Raw genomic sequence first — 18966 nt, forward strand, 5'->3', positions numbered from 1 at the left:
CAGTGCCTTGTTTTTTGTGTATGTTTTCCCTTGGACTTTTTCTTTTTTCAAAAATGGTCCTAAAAGATAGACATATTGAGCACAAAAATGTGTAGCAAATGATCATTTTTGAAATAAAGTTGGAAAATTTTCTGGTTTAAAATGACCATGTTCACTACTGGATTTTTGGACATTTTTCACAAAACGTCCAAAATTGGATTTAGACACACAAAAAATGCCCCTCCATATCTAAAATACCTTTTGTAACTGAAGAAAGTTGAGATTGAAGCTGAGAATGTTGAGGAGAACATATCAACTTCAGTCTCAGCTGCAGCGTTAAACTGGAATGGTTAACAGGCTCTACATTTTGATCCTTAAATGTAATGTTGCAGTGTTGCTTTTGTGATTTCAGTTGGTAGATAAATCGAGTAGTGTTTTGGAAGAGGCATGACAAAAAGTACCTGTATATACTATGTGAACTGCTTTGAATGTAGTTGCAAAAAATACAGAATGGCAGTATATCAAGTCCCATTTCCTTTCCCTTTGGATTTTAAAGCAATGGTGCTGAAGTTGTGGAGTTATGCATTTTGCACCTTGTACTGTAATGGTCACAGGTGAGGGTATGCTGTGCTGAACTGGGACTGCAGAAACTGTGCTCTGGTTGAGAGATTAATGAATGTTTTTTAGAATTTATGTAGCTACTTTTGAAAAAATTCACTAAAGGCAGTGTATCGCAAGAACAATCCAGACATAGGCAGTAGACAGTCTAGCAGAAAAAATATTCAAAATAATAAATGTCATAGTGTGCTACTTAGAATAAAATTGTCTTATCTGTCTATATGTTCCACCTCTGTTTACAGCCTAAACAGGAGTTAGTCCACTAATTTTTTTAAATTGTTTATTTTATTTATTGAAAAAAAAAAAAAAACCAGCAAAAACAAGCACCTCAAACATCTGGATAACAAAAGTCATCTTGCCATAAAAAGATCCCAGAACAAATGCCTGAACAATTTGTATCTTCCTCCCCACCTCCCCCAAAGAAAAACTCTGTACTGTGAAACATAAGTAAATTAGGAGGCGGTCAGATGCGAAGTCCATTGAACATGTAAGTCCCAAATCTTGATAGGCCAACTGTTGACTTGTGCGCATGGCTGTTAATTTAGACATCAAATGAATGTAGTCCAACGTGTAGAACAGCTTGAAGACCAGGGAGTGTAGAGCTTTTCCACGCCTACGCTGGGACCAGCTTACTTGCCACGAACACCTGCATGGCAAAACAGTGAATAGATTTTTTTTTTTTTTTTAAACTCCCCAAGGCCTGAAGGTGCAGAAGGCAGTGGTCCATCTTCATAGGATATTGAACTGCAGTTACACTAAAGATAAACTGCAAAACCATAGTCCAAAACATTTGTGCATATGGACAAACACATCCTCCTCTAATCCACATTGGTGCCAGCACAGAGCTGATCCCGAGTGAAACATCCTGGCCAAACGATAGTCCACTAATTTAAAGTTGCATGTGAAGTCAGAAGGTGTATGAATATGATCTTGGGGTTCAAGTGGATAAGCAACTCCTCCTGTACTATGTTTATTTAGGGTTGTCCTTATGTGAGTGTGACTAGCTAGTTAGTGGCTCCTTCCATTAAAGGCTTGGGAGAAGAGCTAAGCTTTTACCTACTTCATTAAATGGAGATAGTCTTATATTGAGTGAAGGCTTTCAGGGGGATGTGTTCTAGAGAGTAGTGGGAGGTACTCTGGAGTAGACTTCTTGGTGGGTGTTACATTGTGTGATGCCCTTTGGTGACAGTGTGATTAGGGGTATGAGGATTTGCAGGGTTCAGTCCTGAGTCAATAGAAATTTATATTGGGGGGAAAATGGCCTGTACCACCCTTAGTGCTTCTGTAACAGTCTATGTATGGTGAAACAGATGCCTGATAAAACAGGCTCATTGATGTAGGATGAATATAGGTACCTTGTTGCATATGCTTTATCATGGCCCAGTTTTCTTGAGTTTGAGTTTCTGGGCACAAATATGGTACATAATTGTAGTAATGAAGATCCAAACATCCCTCTCCCCTAAGGTAGTAATATGGAATTCCTTAGCTTTAGATGTGTGGCTTTCTGATGAGGGTGCAAGTTTGTTTGACTTCTAACAGCAGCATTGTGTTTTGTACTTGTTGGGAAACACGCATATACTTTATATATGATTGGTAGAATATGGTTTGTTTGTATAGGAAGTATCAGGAAGCGATGCTGGAAATAAGCAGTTTCTCCCTGAGAATAAAGGATTGCTGGAAGCATTTAGGTTTGTATTGTACTGTTCAAATTGAGTCCCTTATGTATTTTTATCTGATTATCTGTGAAAATATTTAGCCCAAGATAGGGTTGAAGCTGTTTCCCCCCCCCCCCCCCCCCCCCCCCCCTTTTACACTATATTTTGTACGTGAACCTTTCAATAAAGACATTGAAACAAAAAAGTGTTTTGTCCATGATGGTAGTATTAAAATACCACCTCTATCTTGGTATTCGGACATGTTAACCTCCTTGTAGAATACCAAGTCTAGTATGTGATACTTTTTATGGGTTGGAGAACTGATCATCTGTGTGAATTTGAATGCTGTTGTGTTTAGAAAGACAGCTATGGTAGCATCAGGGGTTTGGAGTAAATTGATATCCCATGATCACCAAGCTAGGGGATCTCAAGGTCACTTCAGTAATCAGATCAAGGAATTCTAGCACAGATAATGTTACAAAGTTGTTGATATTTATTTATTTATTGCATTTGTACCCCACATTATCCCACCTTTTTGCAGGCTCGCCATGAGCAGCCAGATAGTTCTCCTTTTCTAGCCAGATTAAAAGGGATTCTGATTCATTTAAATGGGGGATTCTGCAAAGTTTGATTGTGTCCTGACTCAGGACTGCTATCTTGCCACCCCGTCTTCCTGCCCTTGGTTGATGTTAGATGTCCAAACCTGTTGGGCATAGTTAGACTGTGGTAAACCCTGGGTTTTATCTAGCCAGATTTAATTTATTCCAAAGATGTCTGTATGTTGTTCACAGATGGCATGGATCACAGAGGATTTCTTCATAGTTACTTTGGCATTCACCAGGGCCGGTGCTAGGGACTCTGGTGCCCCGCACCATTCAGCTGGCGCTCCCACCCTGTTCCATTGTCTCCTTTTTCTTTTCTCCCTCCCCCATTCTCCTGCCCTCCCCCAGGGCTATAAAGTGCTATTACCTGCACCTGTTAGCAGATGTTCCGTTGCGTCTCCCTCACCTGGTCTAACTTAATGTTTTTTTTTTTTAAACAAGGGGTTTCTGGCATGGGAGCGATTCAAACCTGCTGCCTTCAGCCTCCTCGGCACTCTTCCTCTGCTATGCGGTCCGCCCCACCTGTGAAGCACACGCAACTTCCTGTTTCCGCCTGGGTGGACTGCGGCGGCAGAAGAAGAGTGCCGAAGAGACCGAAGGCAGCATGTTTGAATCGCTCCTGTGCCGAAAACCCTCTGTTTTAGAAAGAAATGGAGCTTGTGGTGTAACGGTGAACAATGAGCAAGTGTGTGTTTCCACACTTGGTGGTCATGTTGGGGGGGGGGGGGGAGTAACATTTTAACCTTTGGTCAGCATTTTAAAAAATGTTGGCCACCACAGTTTTTACTTTTTTATACCCAGATATTCGGTGCTGGGCTGTATCCGGATACTGGTAGTGAAAATCCACGTATTGAGCAGCCGTTGAAGTTATCAAGGTGCTGTTGATTATTCAATGCCAGAATCCAGATACTCATTGGACAAGTTAGGACAGCTATCCAGGTAGTGGCATTGAATATAGTACTGGGGTAACTTGCCACCCCAGCACTACCTGGACAGTTATGAGGCAGTCGGACATGATACTTTGTGGCAGTATCTGGATAATATCACTGATTGACTGGGCCTGGTGAGCACTGGTTTTCCCAGTAGCAACACCTGCTGTTTGGATGACTAGTTCTATTAATCCCATTCTTTTCCAAATTTGACCACCACACTTGCCTTTTTCTGGTCTGTATATATGTGAAAATATAGGTATGTACATTTTTTCAGATTATATCTATCTATCTATCTATCTATCTATCTATCTATCTATCTATCTATCTATCTATCTATCTATCTATCTATCTATCTATCTATCTATCTATCTATCTATCTATCTATCTATCTATCTATCTATCTATCTATCTATCACATCATCTTTGTCCTCTTTTCCAAATTTTGGATTGAATTGTCTTTCTGAATTTGTGTTCAATGCAAGTTACTTTTGGGTACAGTCAGATGTGGCTCTTGTGGAGGTGCTGCCTTGAACAGGAATATTGGCATCTGTTCCCCACCACCCAAAGTTGGTGTCAGCTATTTCTTTGAAGGTGGAACTGGTAACCTGAAAGGATTAATAGCAACAGTGGGAAGGCAGAAAAGGCTGTAGGCTATTTTGGGGTGAGTACCTATTTCACACTGACAGCAGGGTATCAGCTTGGAAGGGAGTGAGGGATGGATGTTATCTTGTGATTCATGCACACCTTTCCTCTGGTAGCAGACCCAGCTTGGGGGCTCCCAGTGGTGTCTCCCTGTCGCTCAGCACCCTGGATATAGTAAATATTTCTCCTCCAAGAAGAATGTCAATTGTCACATATCCCAATTTATTCTAGGAAGGCTATTCACTTTTTACATATATTTTCCATCTTATTGACTTGCACAGCTTAGTGAATCAGTTCCTAAGTCTGGATCGGTGGGTAAAGTGACTTGTATGAAGGTCTTCAAAGAGCATTAGTGACGATAAGTAGAATATGAACCCTTGTTTTCCTGTTCATGGTCCAGTAGGCTGCTCTTCCCCTCAAGGTTCCTCTAGAATATGCATCACCTGTACCAAGCTGAACCTTTTTGATATTCATAAAAATGTTATCTGCTCAGTTTTTAACCCCTTTTCTTAACCAAGATGTACAGATTTAGGTCTTGCAAAAGATGGTTCATTGTATCGATTTGGAATTTCTGAAGTTGAAGATATGGGAAATGTTGTTCTAACCCTGATTTCGGAACCCTACAGTAAGTGTTCAATGATGCACTTTATTTCCTTCTCTGTATTCTTGAGTGATGTATTGCACCTCTTTTCAGTGCACTCTGCACAGTCCAACGATGAAGAGTTGACTGGATTCCCAGTAGGCTCAGTCATATATATCAACACCATCCACATATCAACAAATCCTTAGATCTTCGAGAACAGAGGTCCATAGCACACAAACAATATTTTTGAGGGGTTTTGTTGGTGGGTTGGGGTCTGGTGGTATCTCCCTGCTCTGACCTTGATTTTAGGTTATGGTGTCAATCTTCATTCACCCGAAATCATTTTTGTCCCCTGTTATGTCTTTTTTTTTGCAACTTGGCTCATTGTCATAGTGATGGCCATTAACTCATACTACGAGCTGCTGGCTTATCTGCAACCTGCTTAAGAGTCCAGACTTTAGGTCTAGGTTAAGTGTTGTCATTGAGCAGTGTTTGAAGTTTTTCACCCAGATTCTGTGCATGCTGCATCTGTAACATCCCTATTTCCATCCCTAGTCTCATTCAAGGCGCAGAGTCCTTGGACTGGGAAGTGAACCCAGGTCGCTTGAATAATTATATAGCATATAACCATCAAAATGTTTAATGGCCAAAATGTTTCAACCATAAAGCATTTGACTTCTTCAAAATAGTATCCATGATTTTATCAAAACTTGAGAATACACTAGAAATCACCAAATAAACCCTTACAAATAAGAAACAAAAAATACACAAACCTCCAAACTATAGGGTTGATATTCAAAGAGATTTAACTGGCCAGAACCGGCTCCTGGCTGGCTAACCAGTCATATTCAGCAGCACTTAACTGGTTAGTGCCACTGAAAATGGTTAATACCCAACTCAACACTGGCTATTTTGGGGGTGTTCCAGGGAGAGTGTCAATATTCCCTGTCCAGGAGGGAAGGGTTAGGATTCAATCAGTGGGCACATAGATAGCTGGGTGGCTGGTGGGCGTGAGGATCACTTGGTTACTTGCCTTCATGGTGTGAAGGTGGCAGACCTCACACATCGCCTAGATAAGGTTTTAGACCATGTTGGGGAGGAGCCGGCTGTCGTCGTACATGTGGGTGTCAATGACATAGCAAAATGTTGGAGGGAGGTTCTGGAAGCCAAATTTAGGCTCTTGGGTAGAAAGCTAAAATCCAGAATCTCTAGGGTAGCATTTTCAGAAGTGCTTCCTGTTCCAGATACTCGCAAGACTCGAGAGGCAGGCGGAGCTCTAAAGTCTCAATGTGTAGATGAGACATTGATACAGGGAGGAGGGATTTAGATTTGTTAGGAACTGGGCAATATTCTGGGGCAGGGGGAGCCTATTCAGAAGAAAGGATTCTACCTTAACCAGGATGGAACCAGACTGCTGGCACTAACTTTTTTTAAAAGGAGAGAGCAGCAGCTTTTAAATGAGAACAAGGGAGGAAGGAGCCAACAGTTGCTCAGGAGCACATGGTTTGGATTGAGGTATCCTTAAAGGATGATATAACAGGACATTTAGGGAATCCCAAAAGAGAGTTTTCAACAAAGGTGGAAGAAAGCCAGGAGTGTTTAGAGCAAAGGTTGGACATTATCCCTGTCAACTACTTAGCAGCTTGTAGATGCAAGATAAAAAAAAAAAAAACACCAAAATGTCTGTATACAGATGCTAGGAGCCTAAAAAAAAAAAGATGGGAGAGTTAAGAGTATATAGCACTAAATGAAGAGGTAGGTATAATATGTATCTCAGAAACCTGATGGAAGGAGGACAATGAATAGGAAAGTGTGTTACCAGCATATAAATTATATTGCAATGATAGGGTGGATCAAATTGGAGGTGGGAGGATTGCACTACATATTAGAGGGAATTAAGTCAAAATAAAATAAAAAATCTGCATGAAACATACAGCAATGTGGAGTCCTTATGGCTAGAAATTCCAAGTGTGAAGGGAAAGAATATACAGTCAGGCTATACTATCCAGGCTAGAATAATCAGACAGATGAAGATATTTTAAAACAGAAATTAGAAAAGCTAGCAAATTTGGCAGCAGTATAAAAGGATGATTTCAGTTACCCCAGTACTGGCTGGTTAAATACTGCATCAGGGAGTGCTAAGGAGGTGAAACTCCTACAGGTAATAAATGACTGTTTCCTGAGAATCTAGTCCAGAAACTGACCAGAGGGGGAGTTTTTTTAGATTTAGCCCTTAAAAGGAATGCAGCACTTAGTATAAGAGGTAACGGTGTTGGGTCCACTGGGAAACAGTGATCATAACATCAAATTTAACTTAACTGGAGTGAAGTCACTAAGGAAATCTACTGTAGCAGCATTTAATTTTCAAAAGGGTAACTATGATTTAATGAGGAAAATGGTTTAAAAAAAAAAGCTGAAAGGCTCAGATGCAAAGGTTAGAACTTTAATCAGGCATGGACGTTGTTTATAAATACCATTTTGGAAGCCTAGATCAGATATATTCCATTTAGTAATAAAGGTGGAAACAAGAGCAAATGACGGCTAGCATGGTTAAAGGATGAAGTGAAATGCTTTGACAGAACATAAGAGTAGCCATACTGGATCAGACCAATGGTCCATCTAGCTTAGTATCCTGTTTCCAACATTGGCTAATCCAGGTCACAAGTACCTGACAGAAACCCAAATGGTGGCAACATTCCATGCGACAACTCCCAGGGCAAGCAGTTGCTTCCCCATGTCTGTCTCAATAGCAGACTATGGACTTTTCCTCCAGGAACTTATCCAAACCTTTTTTAAACACAGATACACTAACTGCTGTTACCACATCATACAGCAAAGAGTTCCAGAACATAACTATTCGTTGAGTGAAAAAATATTTCCTCCTATGTGTAACTATTTCAGTGTAACTTCCTTGAGTGTCCCCTAGTCTTTGTACTTTTGGAACGAGTAAAAATTTGATTTACTTCTACTCATTCTACACCACTTGATTTACTTCTACTCGTTCTACACCCTCATCCGTCTCTTTTCCAAGCTGAAGAGATAATCTCTTTAGCCTTTCCTCATACGAGAGGAGTTCCATCCCCTTTATAATTTTGGCCGTTCTTTGAACCTTTTCTAATTCTGCTATGTCTTTTTTGATACAGTGACCAGAACTGAACGCAATACTCAAGGTGTGGTTGCACCATGCAAGAATACAGAGACATTATAGTATTTTTCGGTCTTGTTCACCAACCCTTTCCTAATTCCTAGCATCCTGTTGTGCTTTTTTTTGGCCGCCACCACACACTGAGCAGAAGATGTCATCTTATCTACAATTACAACTAGATCTTTTTTTCTTGGTTGCTGACCCCCAAAGTGGACGCTAGTATCGGGTAACTATGATTAGGGTTATTCTTTCCAATGTGCATCACCTTGCATTTGTTCACATTAAATTTCATCTGCCATTTGGATGCCCAGTCTTCCAATTTCCTAAGGTCTTCCTGCAATATTTCACAGTCCGTATGCGTTTTCACAACCTTGAATAGTTTTGTGTCATCTGCAAATTTAATCACCTCACTCATTCCGATTTTCATATAATTTATAAATATGTTAAATAGCACTGGTCCCCGTACCTGTGGTACTCCACTGTTCACCCTCCTCCACTGAGAGAAATGACCATTTAGCCCTACCCTCTGTGTTCTGTCCAATAACCAGTTCCATAGCAGAGAAGCTGAATGAATTATTTTGCCTTGGTCTTTACTGAAGATGATGTAAGAGATCTACTTGTACCAGAAATGGTTTTCAAGGGTGACAATGGAGAGAAACTGCAAGAAATCTCATTGAACTTGGAAGATGTAATGAGGCAAATCGATAAATTAAATAGTAGTAAATCACCTGGACAGGATGGTATATACCCCAGGGTACTGAAAGAACTCAAATATGAAACTGCAGATCTGCTATTTGTGATCTGTAACCTGTTAAAATTGTCCGTAGTACCTGAAGATTGCAAGGTGGACAACGTAATGCCTATCCTTTTTTTTTTTTTTTAAAGGATCTAGAGGTGATAGGGAAATTAGACTGGTTAGCCTGATGTCGGTGCTAGGCAAAATAGTGGAAACTATTATAAAGAATAAAATCACTGAACACACAGGGAAACATGGTTTAATGGGGTAGAGTCGCCATGGATTCAACCAAAGGAAGCCTTGCCTCACTAGTTGTTTAATTTCTTAGAAGGCGTGAATAAAAGTGATAAAGGTGAACTGGTTGATGTAGTATATTTAAATTTTCAGAAAGCTTTGGAGGAGTGGCCTAGTGGTTAGAGCACCGGTCTTGCAGTCCAGCGGTGGCCGGTTCAAATCCCACTGATGCTCCTTGTGATCTTGGGCAAGTCACCTCAGGTACAAACTTAGATTGGGAGCCCTCCTGGGACAGAGAAATATCCAGTGTATCTGAATGTAACTCACCTTGAGCTACTACTGAAAAAGGTGTGAGCAAAATTTAAATAAATAAAAGTTCCTCATGAGACACTCTTGAGAATATTAAAAACCCATGGGATAGGAGGCAATGTTTTGTTGTGGATTAGGAATTGAATGATGGATAGAAAACAAAGGGTATGGTTAAATGGCCAATTTTCTCAGTGGAGGAGGGTAAATAGTGAAGTGCCGCAGGAATCTGTACTGGGACCGATGCTATTTAACGTATTAATGATCTGTAAATGGGAACAACAAGTGAAGTGATTAAATTTGCAGATGATACAACTATTAAAAGTTGTGAAAATGCATGCAGATTGTGAAATATTGCAGGAAGACCTTAGTAAGTTGGAAGACTGCGTGTCCAAATGGCAGATGAGATTTAATGTGGACAAGTGCAAAGTGATGCACATTGGAAAGAATAATCCAAATCAAAGTTATGATGCTAGGTTCCACCCTAGGAGGCAGCACCCAAGAAAAAGATCTAGGTGTCAGTGTTGACAATATGCTTAAATCTTGTGTGGCGGCAGCCAGAAAAGCAAATGGAATGCTAGGTGTTATTTGGAAAGGGATAGAAAATAAGACACAGAATATTGTAATGCCCTTGTATTGCTTGTTGGTATGGCCACACCTTGAGTATTGTGTGCAGTTATGGTTGCCATTTCCTACATATAGCAGAATTAGAAAAGGTTCAAAGAAGAGCTACCAAAATGATTAAGGGGATGGAACTCCTCTTGTATGAGGAAAGGCTTAAGAAGTTAGGACTCCTCAGCTTGGAAAAGTGACGGCTGGTGGGGGGGGGGAGGGGGTTGAGATATGACAGAGGTCTACAAAATACTGAGTGGTGTAAAATGGGTAAACCTAAATCAGTTTTTTAGTCTTTTAAAAAGTGCAAAGACCAGGGGACACTCGAAATACATGGTACTACTATTAAAATGAACAGGAGGAAATTTTTTTTTTTTCACTCAAATACTTTAGCTCTGGAAGTCTTTGCCAGAGGATGTGGTATCAGTGATTAGTGTGTCTGGATTTAAAAAAGGTTTGGACAAGTTCCTGAAGAAAAGGTCCATAGTCTGCTATTGAAACACATGGGGAATGCCACTGCTTTGTCCCTGGGATCAGTAGCACGAGTCATGCTACTATTTGGTATTTTGTTAGGTACTTGACCTGAATTGGCCTTTGTTGGAAGGAGGTTACTGGGCTAGATGGACCATTGGTCTGACCTAGTATTGCTATTCTTATGTTGTTAGGTCTTAACCAGACATGGTAACTGCATAAAAGTTAGTTTTCATCTTCATGCAATTTGCAATAGGTGGTTAAGTGCTGAATGTTGCACTTAACCGGCTCTGGTTTCACCAGATCTGAAAAACCAGAAATTCAGTGCTGAAGCCTGGAGATGATCCATCATCAAATTTCCAGGTATAACACCGGCAGTGGTCAGCAAAATGCTGAGTCCACCGGCTGAACATCAACCCCCCCCCCCCCCATATGTCCCACAATGGAGGGCCAGAGTGAAAATAGGTGCATTTGGTGAATCTTTTTTGTGCCCTCTCCCCATCCAGCATCTTTCCTCCTGCCCATGCCCTTACTGCTTCGCCTGCTGATGCTGTCAGATTTGTCACTGCCGGAGCCATACCACGCTGACTTCCTTTCAGTTGTGCCTTCAAACCCATGGACATGTTGAATGTCCAGCTATGTCCTGTCATCCTCCAAAGCAGACTTCCTGTTCACACAGCAGTGGGTTGGGGGTCAAAACCTAGTTAAACTTTGAGTGCAGTGTGCTAGGATTCAGATGCCCTGCATAGTGCTGCTTTTTCTTTTATTGCCACTACAAGTCAGTCTTGGGGACACTTTCTGCTGGCTCACAAAGTGTGGTCCTCTAAGCAGCCATCTAGTTTGCCTAATGGCAGCATGCTGGCCCAGGTCCCAAGGGATTTCATGTATATAAATTCACTTGCAGTAAAAGTGTGCTGAGGACTGAATACTGATCTTGAAGAGAAAAGTTCAACATCTAAGTTAAACATTTTTCAAAGAAGATCAAATAGATTAAAAATTCCTTACTCCCTTGTGGACCCAGGAAGATAAAATATCTGATGATACTTAAAAGCAACACACAGCCTTTTATAGCCATAAAAATCCAATGGAGAGATGGTGCCCTGAACAAATATAGGGGATATTTCATCCTATCATTCTATTCAACCCCATCTGAGACAGGGATCATGTTTTACCCAGCAAGATTTTCTTCAGGGAATTCTCATATGCCCATAAGTCATATTCTATAAAGAAATCAAAACATACAGTTCAGACTTTTTCATCTAATAAAAGATTAATACAAAATACTTGAAGGACTTGCCAAAGTCTCACAAAACATACACTGCCCTCTTGAATCAATGAGCATCTGACTCGTCATATACTCATTTTATATATACCTGAACCCCCCCCCCCCCCCCCCCAATTAAAACTTAAATATCCAGTCACAGCATAATGTCAGACTTAAAGGAGCACTTTCCAGTCAGTCATTTGGTTTAAATCATAAGGGCTATACCAATCAAATTTAAAATCCACCTTTCAGTAGCAGTGTCTTGATTTTACAACTTTCTTGATTTTCTGTAAAATCTAAAAACACAAATTCCACACGGTATGTTTAGAGTAAAACCAATCCTCAATCTACTTTTAAATGCACTCCCATAACCAATAGTAGGTTCTTACTTCCTCTGTTGTATAATTTGTGTGTTGACTGGCCGTGAAGTTTTACTTGCTTACATCCATAAAACATAGGCCTAAGATTAAATAGTTTACAGTAGATTACATGTGGTAGGAGCATATATGTATGTGTGTGTGTATATATATCTATATAAATAAATCCCACCTTGAACGTTCTGAAGCTCCCTCCAACTGTGGCAGTGAAGCCCTGAACTGCTGTAGTCCTCCTGGTAGGGAAGGCTATTTGGACTACTCACCACCGCCCTGAGCCACGCCCCATCTGCAACCTACGCCACGCCCCAACTGGACATAAAAAGCACCCTGAACGTTCTGAACCACACTCTGAGGCTTCAATAGTTCGTATGTTCGAAGCTCTGTAACCACTTTTAAGCACAGTACATCTGTGCGCCGCCATGACCTGGACGAGCGTCACAGCTGCAACACACACGGATGAGCGTCACACCAATAGGAATAGAACAAGGGAGGAGCGTCTGAGGCGAAGGCGTCAGTCGGGAGGAGTCATTTTCTACGACTGCACCGTTGCCACGCAACGGAATGCAATCACGCCTCATGCACCTATCAAACAACTCAAAAAGAAGAAGGGGGGTGCCTTACACGCGAACGGCTCACTCATTGCGTGCGCCTCCATCGTTGCCAAGCAACGGAATGTAAGGACAGATGATGGACCTATCACAGCCAACTGCTACACAAGAAAGGAGGAGCATTAGACGCCAAAGGGGTCACTCCTTCTCTGGGTAGCACGAGCCGAACAACGCTGGAAAAACAACATTGCTTTCCTTTACTTTCTTCCAACAAAGGTAACACGGACTTACTTTTCAAAAACATATTACCAACTTCTTCCTGTTTTCTGTGTCCGCAATTCCCCCTCTGCTATGCCGGGACATTAGTGCCCACAATAAAGCGTCCACCGAACGAAAATACTGCTTTCCTCTGCTTCTACTCATCTACACGGACTTACTTTTCAAAAATTACAACAACGTATTACCGACTTCTTGCTCTTTTCTGTGACCACAATTCCCCCTCTGCTTCTTCCTGCTTTCTGTGTCCAAATTTCCCCCTCTGCTATGCTGGGACATTTTTTTCTGTGTCCGCAATTCACCCTCTGCTTCTTGCTGCTTTCTGTGTCCGCAATTCAGAATAAAGCATCCACCGAACGAACATACTGCTTTCCTCTGCTTCTACTCATCTGCACTCATTCATTTCATTCACTTCCTTCCTCTTTAATATCAAGAGACAAAAATAACAGAAAAACAAACTACATGCTAGCGCCCGTTTCATTTGTTTTCAAAACGGGCCTTTTCCACTAGTATATGTATGTATATATATATGTGTGTGTGTGTATATATATATATATATATCAGGATGAACAAAAAAAAAATCTCAAAAATAATCCTCTTCCAATGAGTACTACTGAATTTGCTTTTCTAACTTTTTATCAATTTTTCTAAAAATAGGGAGGAAAAGCCTCAATAGACTCTTTCATGGTAACGGAGCCAATCAATTATAGGGATACTTACTGTTATCAGAGCCTAAAAAAACTCCCAAAATTTGATTTAAAAAAAAAAAAAGTCCAAACAAATTTTCTACTTAGCTCATGAGGATGCACAGACTCCTCCTGAAGTCCACGGCCTCATGAGCCTAAGTAGAAAGTTTGTTTAAATCAAATTTTGGGAGGATTTTTAGTCTGATGATAGTAAGTACTCCTATAACTGATTGGGTCTGTTAAGACTTTTCCTCCCTATTTTTAGAAAAATTGATAAAGTGAGAAAAACACATAAATTCAGTAGTACTCATTGGAAGAGGATTATTTTTGAGTTAGACATAAGCTGTCCTCTGAGGTTCCCTATATTTATTGTGAACAAAAAAAAAATCACATGTATTACACCCACCACAGATCAAACGGCCACCTTTTGTATGAGAATGAACCACTGCTATAGGGACCTTCAGACAAACCAATAATTCTGTAAGTTCTTACACTGTTTATGTAAAAAAAAAAAAAAAGTGTGGGTGGGTTGGTGTCCTAATTTATTCTTCTTTTTAAGCGCGCCATTTCTCCAGTGGAAGGTTGCGTGTGGATTAATCATCTGTTGTTTTCCCGTGGACATAGAAAAACCTCTTAATCTTTTATTGTTGAAAGAGTTGAGACTGGGATGCTGAGCTTTCTATTGAAGATCACAATTCACTGTTCAGCAGAGTGCCAGAGCCAGTGAATGTATGGGTACCAAACACAATTGAACAAGTACCCAACTTCAAAATACCTTTTGGGAAGTATGAATTGCCCCCTAAAATCACAGGTCAGGTATCTTGGGATACTGCTAGACTCATCACTCACTCTAATCCCACAAATTCAAATAACCTTCAAAAATCATCTCATCACCTACGGCAGCTACAAAATCTCTCTCCATATATTGAAAAGACGAGTCTGACCACAGTGGTACATGCCATTATAACATCGTGACTAGACTGCTGTAATGCCCTGTACACTGGCCAAACCAAAAAATTTGTATCGGCTCCAGCTACACTGGCTAAATTTAAAAATGTTTAATTTTCATGGTAGTCAGACAAAATGGGCCAGAGTACTTGAAGAATAAGCTAGCTCTTTACACACATTTAAGGACCTCTAAGGTCCTCTCAAGGATCATCACTATCTGTACCCTCATCAAAAGAAATTGTACGATGTGATGCCAGCGAGCCTTCAGGAGTAGCCCCCACTGGAATGTAGTCTGAGGGGCTACATGTAGCTTGAGACTACCTCTGTGGGAAGTAGATGAAAGCCTGGCTTTTCTCCCAAGCCTTTAATACATAGGGTGACTGACTATACACTCATTCAGCACCTGGACTAGCTTGCTACACATACGGTAACTTAGATCAGTTCCTTATCTCTTGCTTACCTATAGAAAGAACTTGCCTTGAGTTTAGCTAACCATCAAATTATCCCAACTGACTCTGTACCACGCATCTTGTTCCCATCATATATCTGCTGTATTGTAGAAAATCTTTAGCATAATATCTGTTAGTTGAATGTTCTAATGCTTGCTTATTAGGTGTATCAGTATTATGCTAACATTGTATTATATCACTTTGAATTCAAGTGCTGGTAAAGGTTTCTATTTACTGTTTTCAAGTTACCTCATTACTGTATTTGTTTATTCTTGGTCATTTTACTATTATGCTGTTAACAAAATGTTAAGGCTTTGTTAAACTGTACCTGCTATACACTGCCTTGGGTGAACCTCTTCATAAAGGCAGTTAATAAATCCCAATAAATAAATAAAAAGCACTTCACATTTTATGGCACATATTTTAATTTGTGCGGTGTATATTTTTATTTTAAGGATATATTAGGTGTTTCTACATGTAGGTCCATGAGTTTCTATAACTGTATATTATAGACACTATTTGAGTAAAATATGTTAAGGGGGCTATTCTATAACCTGGCGCCTCTATTTAGGCATCCTGAGACGTGGAAGGAGCCTATTCTATTACTGGATTACACTAATATGCAGGTGTAGTATTGCCACAGCTAACACACACCAAGTTAACACCAGCCTAATGGTTAGTGCTGTGGCCTGAGAGCCAGGCGAACCGGATTCAATTCCTACTGCAGCTGCTTGTGGCTCTTGGCAAGTCACTTAAGCCTCCATAGCCCCAGAAAAAAGTAATTACCTGTATATAATATGTAAACCACTTTTGATTGTAACCACAGAAATATGGTACATCAAATCCTGTCCCATTTCCCTGACATAGACCTGCTATAATTGTGAGTGTTTAAATGTAGCAGGAATGTTTGTAAATTTTATAGTATTCTGTAAGGTGGGGGGGGGGGTGTAATTGGAGGCTCCACCCACATGTGTACCCCTTTTGCCTTTATGCCCTGGAAGTTACAGCACCATTACAGAATAGTGCTTAGGTGCCCTGCTAGCACTTTTTCGGATACCTGTACATTTACCCGTATAACCATTGCTATTCTATATATTTACAAATATTTAAATATGGGTGCCTAGCTTTTTATGGGAAATATATATTTATTGAAATTGAAACTTGTCGCATAAACATATAGGATAGACAGAACACAAAGCGTTAACCACCCCCGTCCAAAACAACCCACTCCCATGTGGCCAAGTCAAAGATACAAATATATTTCTGCTAGGACAAACACTATATACAGACAGCAATTACAGGGTTAAGGTACTCAGAATTGCCGAGCGAACTCGAGGGGCTGGAGTGTTGGTATATGGGGACCCGAGGTGAAAGAATCTTTTGTTTTTTATGCTCTTTGATTCCACTGACAAATGCTCCATGCACAGTAACTTGGAGCCATTGGGTTAGGGGCTCCTCATATATCCACTGCAGAAGAATACAATGTAAATGTGGGTGCCTAGCTTTTCAAATGATTTCACATTTTTTTGACTCTGTAAGCTACTGGTCCAACCCAGTTTCCATTTACTGAGTAATTTATAAATGGCTTGACTGAAAGTTTAGTCCCTTGAATGTGGATAAAAGAACTGGATTTCATATATGACTTCCTTCTAGCTGGTTAAAAAAAAAAAAAAAAAAAGGCATTCCCATGGATGTGTTCAGTTTCTGAGAGAGAAACAGCATGCATCTGACTTTCATATATATGCATGTTATTTTGCCCTAGTACCTGCACAAATAGCAGGTGCAATCTATGTGGATTTGTTTAATGCGCCTGTGATTTCTCTAAAAATTTGCAGAAAAGCTGTACTTGAGATAACGCCTGTGTAGTTTTGCAGTTGTGGGCTGTTTGGTGAAATGCTAGTGGAACAAGTTGCATTCACTCTTTTGGCTGGGCCACAGAACAAAATTCAGCCTTGCTAATTTTCTCTCCCATTTTGTTTTTCAATGTTTTTCATTTAATCTAATTCTGGCATTTTTAATCCACTTAACCATCAAGTTCAAGATACAGGATAATTGTGCATTATAAGCAGGTACTTTCTCATCTCATTTTTTTTTTTGGTACCTGAGGCAATGGAGGGTTAACTGACTTGCCCAGGTTCACAAGGAGCTGCAGTTGGAATTGAACCCAGGATGCCAGGATCAAAGCCTGATGCACAAACCATTAAGCCATTATGTGAGGAAAGGTGTACTTGTAGTGTACAACATGATACACCTTCTGTAGGTTGCCAGAACCTATAAAGCACCCATGTGTAAATCTGCTTGTATTTCTTGCTTGAATGTACTGCGCTGTAAGTAGTATAAAGTAGTGTGTGTTTTTTTTGTTTTTTTATTGTTTTGTTTTGTAGATCACAGGTTTTCAGAGCCAGAAAGGGTAAATTACAAATTTGAGAGTGGTACCTGGTAAGTGATCATGGAACTATTCTATTTCCCCCCAAGTTGGGCCAATAGGAATTGCAGAGTGTTTAGGAGGTTAATGTGTTGGGAATGATCATTCTCTCTAGTTCAGAGCATCCCAAATTGTGGGACAGGACCCCAAATGGGGTGTTAAAATCTGGGTGTGGGGTCATGACCTAGGTGGGCTCTCCATAGGCGCATCATCATTCTGCACCTCCGAGGGAGGAGGGGGTCACACAAATCATTTTGGTTGCATTCATAGGGTCAACTAAGGCTCTTCAGCTTTGAGAAGACACGGCTGAGGGGAGATATGATAGGACTATGATACTGAGTGGAGTAGAATGGGTAGAGGTGAATCACTTGTTTACTCTTCACAAAAATGCTAGGACTAGGGGGCACACAATGAAGCTACTAAGCAGTAAATTTAAAATAAACCAGAGAAAATACTTCTTTACTCAACATGTAATTAAACTCTGGGAATTTGTTTTCTGGAGAATGTGGTAAAGGCAGTTAGCAGGGTTTTAAAATGTTTTGGATAATTTTCTACAAGAAAAGTCCATAAGCTATTAAGATGGACTTGTCAAATCTACTATTTATTTCAAGGATAAGCAGCATAAAATCTGTTTTACTGTTCTGGGATCTTGCCAGGTACTTATGACTTGGATTGGCCACTGTTGGAAACAGGATACTGGGCTTGATGGCCCTTCGGCCTGTTCCAGTACGGCAACACTTGTGCTATTAACACCAATATCCACTGCTCTAGTTGGTTTGTTGTATGTCTGCTTTCCAAAACCAGTTTCCAAGAAGTACTGTTGACTACTTTAGAGCTCATTTCTTGGCTCTGTGGAAGCAATGCTCTTGCAATCAGGATATAGCCAAGCATTATTCCCATGGTCATAACTGGTTATGACTTAAGGGTTACAGGCAATGGGAGGGAGTTGGAACCTGTTCTCCGAGCTTGGGTTTCTGGGCAGGGATTGGCCTATGGGTGTGTACTCCTAGTTGCAGCAGCCTAATGTGCACTTGCAAAAAGTGTAGTAATTGTCGAACCCCACCGAACAAGTAAGCACACACATCGGGTATGTGGAGCAGTTCAGTTAGTATCAAAACCTTGTCTCTCACCCCCCTCTTTTTTTTTTTTTTTTTTCCCTTTTCTAGATGGCTATTATATGGTTGTGATAGTGGATGAACACATTTCATTTTGAAATCTTAATGCTGCTTTTTTTTTATTTTTTTAATCTACAGCAGCAAGATGGAGATCATTGATGATAACACAATAATCCGTGCAAGAGGATTACCCTGGCAGTCTTCTGATCAGGACATAGCTAGATTCTTCAAAGGCCTAAATATTGCAAAGTTAGTTTTCAGATGCACCACTGAAAATAATAATTTAAGAAAAAAAACTAATGGAAAGACACGTTTTACTGTTAGTGTAAATATTGACATCTGGTGTAATAGGATTGTCTATAT

General features: G+C 40.3%; 1 protein-coding gene across 1 annotated transcript in view; it reads left to right on the forward strand.

Annotated features, from left to right (window-relative positions):
• ESRP1 (epithelial splicing regulatory protein 1) overlaps nucleotides 1–18966 on the forward strand; it is a 205518-nt gene that overhangs the window by 78498 nt on the left and 108054 nt on the right. The window contains 3 exon segments of the mRNA XM_030216735.1: nucleotides 4955–5053; nucleotides 17448–17502; nucleotides 18742–18852. Coding sequence (XP_030072595.1) covers nucleotides 4955–5053; nucleotides 17448–17502; nucleotides 18742–18852 — 265 coding nt within the window.

Source organism: Microcaecilia unicolor, chromosome 1, assembly GCF_901765095.1.
Source record: "Microcaecilia unicolor chromosome 1, aMicUni1.1, whole genome shotgun sequence".
NCBI classification, from domain to species: domain Eukaryota; kingdom Metazoa; phylum Chordata; class Amphibia; order Gymnophiona; family Siphonopidae; genus Microcaecilia; species Microcaecilia unicolor.